Here is a 6,974-nt window from a genome sequence, read left to right as displayed (position 1 = left end):
TCTGTCTGCACAAGAGGACCCAGATCCATCACAAAACACACACTGCGGACAGAATTCTGCTCTGTCACTGAGAGACTATTGTGATTTATTACTGAGGTTAATGACATTTGTTCATATTTATGTTTTGAGAGCTTAAAACATGAGAGCAAATTAACAGACCTGCTATCTTATGATTTAGCACCTCTGCAAATGTTCCATTACTACTATACAATATTTTATTACATACAAAGGAATATTTAAAATATAAATGACTTGCGCTTAACCCTTTAATGTTCTGTTGAATTTTTTTGGTTGAGGCTATTTTCAGACATTGTATCAATTTTTCTCCTAATTTAGCAATTTATTTTTCAATTTTACTCGGATAAAAACACTCATATCACAAGGAACAGCAACAGGAGCTCTTCAGATAAAGTACTGTTCTAATTTATTCTCCAAACAGTACCGGATGAACCGGTATACCACTCAGCACGACATGCAGTTATTAATTTTAGACAGTACCTCATTATTTTAAGATTCCCATTCATTATTTTGCAATACAAAAAAAAAAAAAAAAAAAAAAAGCTAGAAAGTATTTTGAAAAAGTATCTCATTATTATGAGATGATACATGGGGTTTTGATTTAGGATATATTCTTGATATAATAAGATGAATTATTATTTTAAGATCCTTACAGTTAATAGTTATTTTAAGAACCTTGTTTTGAAATATAATCTATTTTAATTTGGTTTGTGTATTTTGAATATAAAAATAGTTTCATTTTATTTAAAGTGACAGATATAAGCTTTTTTTTTCTATAAATGTATTTCTAATTTTTTACCATTTTCTCCCAAATTAGCTAGGCATCAGTGCGCACACTGAGGAAAGTCTTCTGATATCTGATATCTTGTGATACATCAGCTCATGTTTGGTTGAATTATTTTGGTAGAGCATATTTTCAGATATTGTAACATTTTATATTTATGTATTTATTTTTCATTTTCTCCTAATTTAGCTCGGCCAATTTTCCCACGAATTCAGCTGCTACTCAGCTGTATATCCCTAAGACTAGCACATGCCTCCTCCGATACATGTGAAGTCAGCCACCACTGACCAACATTGTTGTTTTATTCTACAAACTACAAACAACATTTCTCCCTAATTCCAAATAAAATTCATGTCATTTAGAGCATTTATTTGCAGAAAATGAGAAATGGTTGAAATAACAAAAAATATGCAGAGCTTTCAGACCTTAAATAATGCAAAGAAAACAATTTCATATTCATAAAGTTTTAAGAGTTCAGAAATCATTTTTGGAGGAACAACCCTGTTTTTAATCGCAGTTTTCATGCATCTTGGCATGTTCTCCTCCACCAGTCTTACACACTGCTTTTGGATAACTTTATGCCTTTACTCCTGGTGCAAGAATACAAGCAGTTCAGTTTGGTTTGATGGCTTGTGATCATCCATCTTCCTATTGATTATATTCCAGACTCATTATTTTTAAGTGTTCTCTTATTTTTTCAAAGAGCTGTATATTTACTTTTTTTCTGTTTTTAAATGTGCAAATACACTTTTTTCATTTGATTCTTAAAATCTTTTTTGTGTTAAAACTTTTGCCACAAAATTAACTTCATTAAAGTGTTTGAGATTTTGGTGCCCCTCTATGAATGCTGCGGCCCCTTACTTGCTCTTTTTTTTTTTTAAACTTTTCTTAAGTACACTGTGGTTGTTTCAGAATGAGTCATCACACACACACACACACACACACACACACACACACACTCAAATAAAACTCACAGCAGCCTCAAGAGTCGGGTCCCTTTTACAAACTTTGGCAAACGCTTGTTTATTTACATCCACGCTACACCACAAAGTCACAGCTGTGGTTGTTATACTGGTTTGTCTCTGCTGACAGTGGAACAGGGTGATACAGCAAGTGAACAACAGAACTGGTGAGAAAGGCAAATCAACCAAGACAAGACAAACTGCTCTCGTTATACTTCTTCATGTGCATCCACTGCGTACAGACTGCCTCCCTCTATTGATCAGTCTTTACATCTTCAGTTCTAATAAAAGATCACTGATCAGCAGTTCATGGCAACTCCTTTTTATGCTATATACATTGAGGCTAGAAGAAGATGCCCATTTTCAATGCAGGTTTTAAACCAGTGGTCAGGATTAGCTGGTAAACTGGTGTAAAAGGGCAGCTTCTATGCTAGGCCACAGGAATACATAGCTTCAGGTGGATCCATCACTAAAAACGTAGAGTTAAAAAACTTGACGCAGCTTGACACTGGGTAGATCTACACAATGTCCATGAGCATCAATTAATCAGGACAAAAGAAAGAAAAAAAAGAGGTTTCTGGTGTTCTGAAGTTCAGAAGTTGAACACAACTGAAACAACAACAAGCTAGCTGCTAATACCACAGATTCAAAAAGTCAAAAAAGTGGTCTGTACTGCTGTAGATGCAGATCTCAGTTCTTTCAGGAGGATTCAGTAGGAGGCGCTGTAGTCTTGATGATGAACCAGACTGAAATCATCCTGTTTCGTCCTGGTAGAAATCCCCTTTGTGTGCTTCTTTAATTCTTCAATTTTAATTCCCAATACTAAAATCACTAAAGTCTTTCATAAAGACAAAAACAACAACAAGACAGAGAAGACCTTCAAAACAAATCAAAAGAATACAAGAAGATGACACACACAGATCTGATTGACCCAGTCCGTCTGGGTCAGTGCTCTTCTGATCTCCTCCCTGTGGGTCAGAAGGGTTTCAAACGTCCTTGTATGAAAGTATAAAAAAGCTCTGTCCATGCAGCATGCATAGGCCTTAGAAAAATGACACGGAGCCTCCTGACGTCTCGAGGTTCCGCAAAACAAAGGGCTTAAACATTTAAACTCCTCAAAAAATCTTAATGAGCTGAAAATGTTGCTGTAAATGACGTAGATGTAGAGGAAGATGAAGATGGTGTTCCCATGGATGTACCAGAATCAAATCTCATTACTCAAAAACAATGAGATCTGGTAGAAAGCTGAGAACACTGAGAACATTGAGAACACTGAGATCAGTGAGCCTCCAAAAACTACACAATTACAAAAAAAAACCTGATACAGACCTCAATGATCAAGACTTTAGGTTATTTAGTTAGTTAGGCTACGTTCACATTACCAGGCTGAGGTGACTCAAATCTGACCTGAGCCATATGTGGTCCTAAATCGAATACAGATGTAAAGCATAGATTGTGTATAGCTGGACAGCGCATCGCCTCTCAAAAGTGAAGCCACCACAGGTCGGGCGCCCCCTGCTGTTCGGCTGCAGAAAGCTGTGTAACCCCACTCATCCCCATAGGTTTCAATGGCAAAACAGACAAATTTCAATCATGTTTTTTTCTAATATACTGTAATTCTACCTCCTTTATTTAAATGCAACAGCTAGTGTAACCTCTGCTTATATTGTCAAATTTTAATATCCCCACAGAATTCGTTTTTTAAAACGTTATTCAGCTCTATTCAAAAATATGTGTTTATTGTAAAAGGGCTGGGTTACACCTAGCCTGGGTGGGACCAATAACTGTATGGGTGGGACCGTAGACTGTGTATAGCTCTGTCAGGCAGCCCTCACTTTAATACTGAAAATACAAGTAGGTTATGTTTGTACCATCTTTAATATAAAAGCTGCATGTACGTTTGAGGAGCAGCTTACTATTCGTAAACAAAAAAAATCAAATTAAATTTAAAGGGAACAATAGTTTTGCCTCATTTTAAATAGTGCTGTCTGTTTCCAATATTTTTTTTCAATTTCGCCCAGCTCTAATAGACACTAGAATAGTTTGAAGGTCTAAAAAGATTTTAATAATTGAAAAGTAGTTCAAATAATTTTCAGATATCAAATAAATATTATAGCGCCAAGTTTTCCTTGTGTCTCTGGTATGTGGTTGGAAGTTCTAAGATAAATTCTAAGACAAAGTAATATTTGGATGGAATAAGCCTTGAAATCTGTAAGTAGTTAGCTGAATTGGTAATATTTGGGTGAAATAAGTCTTTAAATCTGTAAGTAGTTAGCTGAATTGGTAATATTTGGGTGAAATAAGTCTTTAAATCTGTAAGTAGTTAGCTGAATTGGTAATATTTGGGTGAAATAAGTCTTTAAATCTGTAAGTAGTTAGCTGAATTGGTAATATTTGGGTGAAATAAGCCTTTAAATCTGTTAGTAGTTAGCTAACGTGGTGGTATATTTAAGGTGTAGTAAGTCATTAATTTCGCTAGGTGGCAGTGTCGCGAAAACATAGGGTCCTAGAACTGCGGTCTCCGGTTCTGTAGATATATATACTATTGCCTCGACCTGAGCATGAACTTCAGACCAGCTGTTTACTCTCTACTCCAGATTCTCCACATATGAGCTGCTAACACATCCATTTCACTGTCTTAAAGCTACGAGTCGTCTCTCAAATATGACGTTTTGTGTTGTTGGTGAAGAAGAAGACGTTAATACAGGTATCAATGTGCAAATGTGAGATGTTTTAAGGACAGATTCGTTCACATTACACACAGATACAGATCACTTACATTTGTGAATGTGAACCCTCAAGATCTGAGCAAAAAATCTGATTTGAGCAATGCGGCTTGTAATGTGAACGTAGCCTTAGTCATTTCTATCAAAATAAGTTCAGTTCATTTTCCTTCATTAGTCCGTTCGTTCGTTGCCTTGTTCATTCAAGTGACAGTTAAAACGATGGAGACAGATGTGTATACGATGACGTTCTACTAATGTACAACAACTTAGTGCAAAAAAGGTTTTAAGTTGTGGTGCTTGACTGAGGTGTGACTTATTTTTTCTTCTTTTTTTCTCGTTTTTATTCCAAACTAAACATTGTACGTATTTAGTCGGTCTACTTTCTATGTACTCCAATATTTAACAGTCTAACAACTAGCTGGTGCCCTTCATTATTATGAAAATGACTCAATAAATACTTAAAACCTAAGAGTGTGTGACCTTTGGTAGACATCAAACAAAGAAAGCATTCTTAAAAAAAAGGCCAGAAAAAAGACAAACGCTGAGAACAGTACTGTTCATAACCCCCCGCCCCATACCCCCGTACCCCCATACCACTACAAACAAACACCCACCCACCCACCCGCCCATAGTCCCGTGTTTTGGGTCATAGCAAGCATATGAACACATTAATAATAATAATACTAATATCTTACAGCTAACCAGAAAGAGACGACTAACAAAACTGTGCCCCCATATTTACACAACGCTAGACATTTAATGAACCGTGTTTGTATGAAGCGACTGCACTACAGCTTTATACTGCAAAAGAACAGTATTATTAATATTATTATAGGTATTATTTTCCATATGTGCCTTTAGTGTTCTTACTGTAGTCTTCTGATTATAATCTTTCCCCTCATAATGAGCTATAAAAAACAAACAAACCTGAACCTCAGATCATCGTATTCCAGCATGCCATATTCCAGCATATGTTGTGGGTTCCATGCTTTATAAATACTGATAACAAAAAAATTAACCATTTGAAGCCGTAACACTGAAAACAGAGTGAAACCATCAAAGTATTAGGCAGGAAATCACTCTTACCTTTCCTAGAACATATTTTCATTTAGCAAATTGAATAGAAATTGTTCTTTTCTATTAATTTATGTGCATAATTAGGGTACAGTGTAGTGATTTTAAATGTTTCGGGACTGTTGAACTGTATTGTACACAATAACAAAAGATGTGAGCAGTAGGTTGTGAGCTCTAAAGTAAAGCTTACGGGGCAAAGCACCATCATGACTGTTTAAAAAGGACAGATTCAAAGGGGCCTCTGAACCTCTGTACATAAATGGGTCTTGGATCACAGTGACAACAAACAAACACATCCGTAGACAAACACCCCACTCACATACACTCATACACTCACTGCAGGGGGGTAAAAAAAAGAGGGGATAATGAGGAGTGAGGGGGATCCATGTGGCTCAGACTGAAGAAGAGCAGACAGAGTGGGAGCTGAGGGCTGAGGAGGTCTTGGTGCAGTCTAAGTGTTCCTTATAGCCAGGGCTTGCTCCAGCTCCTGTCTTCTCTGCTGAATCTGAGAGAAATGAAAGAGTAGAATTATTAGATTTTATAATCAGTATTAGAAACGAGTTTCATAACACCACACTGAGGCGCAAAAGGCGTGTACTATTTCTCTTAATTAATCAGGGGTGTGTTTTGGACATAATGTGAAATAAACCAATCAGCGTGTCACTTGTCATTATCTTTAAGAGTCAGGTGAGCTCCAACTTTGGCAGATTGGAATTTTAAAAATGGTGCTGTTGTGTTTTCCATCTCCAAGATAGCAATACACAAGAAATTTACCTGAAACACACCTCACTTTCATACCACCACGCCAATCGGCATAGATATAATCACAAGCTCTGTTGCTATTTTAACAATGCAGGCATAAGGCGTGAAAACTGCGTGCTGAAAGATTTGAAGATTTAGATTAAGAAAAATTAAGGCTTTTTTTAAATAAATTAATTTAAGACTTTTTAAGACTTTGTTTAGCTCTGCAGACACTCTGATGAATGCACTTTTTTCAAATTATATAATCGTTGCATAATAATTTAGGGATCTTAAATAATTTAGATGACACATTTTTATGAAGTGCCATAATGTGCCATTTTTTTATTATTTATTTATTATTATTTTATTAGTTTTTATTTTTCATCCTGCTTTTTTTCTTAATTTAGGTATGCTGATAATCCCACCCAATCAGCTGCACTAACCCTATCACTGGTGATGCCCGAACGCCAGGAGGGTTAGGACTAGCACATGCCTCCTCTGATACATGTGAAGTCAGCCACCGTCTCTTTTCCAGATGTAGCCAGCGCACTCGAGAAAAGCACTCGGAGGAAAACGTAGTGGCTCGGCTTCAATACATCATGCCTGTGCTGACCAACTGGGTAGCACGGCCAATTGCTCTCTCTCAGACTCCAGCAGCTGATGGTAAGC

General features: G+C 36.5%; 1 protein-coding gene and 1 long non-coding RNA gene across 6 annotated transcripts in view; one reads left to right on the top strand and one right to left on the bottom strand.

Annotated features, from left to right (window-relative positions):
• Positions 1–1,795: 1,795 nt before the first annotated feature.
• LOC125803979 (uncharacterized) lies at positions 1,796–3,176 on the top strand. The gene is made up of 2 exons (XR_007440459.1): positions 1,796–2,150; positions 2,182–3,176. It is a non-coding gene; the product is annotated as an uncharacterized LOC125803979 (long non-coding RNA).
• A 1,943-nt stretch (positions 3,177–5,119) lies between these two features.
• The window catches only part of smarcd3b (SWI/SNF related, matrix associated, actin dependent regulator of chromatin, subfamily d, member 3b), an 83,754-nt gene continuing 81,899 nt past the window's right edge, over positions 5,120–6,974 (bottom strand). For all 5 annotated transcript variants that reach the window (XM_015606813.3, XM_007230316.4, XM_015606815.3 and 2 more), the window contains one exon: positions 5,120–6,069. In XM_015606813.3, the coding sequence (XP_015462299.1) occupies positions 6,016–6,069 (54 nt within the window). In that variant the 3' untranslated portion in view covers positions 5,120–6,015. The remainder of the gene's footprint in view (positions 6,070–6,974) is intronic.

This window comes from Astyanax mexicanus, chromosome 8, assembly GCF_023375975.1.
Source record: "Astyanax mexicanus isolate ESR-SI-001 chromosome 8, AstMex3_surface, whole genome shotgun sequence".
Classification (NCBI taxonomy): domain Eukaryota; kingdom Metazoa; phylum Chordata; class Actinopteri; order Characiformes; family Acestrorhamphidae; genus Astyanax; species Astyanax mexicanus.
The sequence above is the reverse complement of the archived record's forward strand: the minus strand, read 5'-3'. Positions and strand labels throughout refer to the sequence as shown.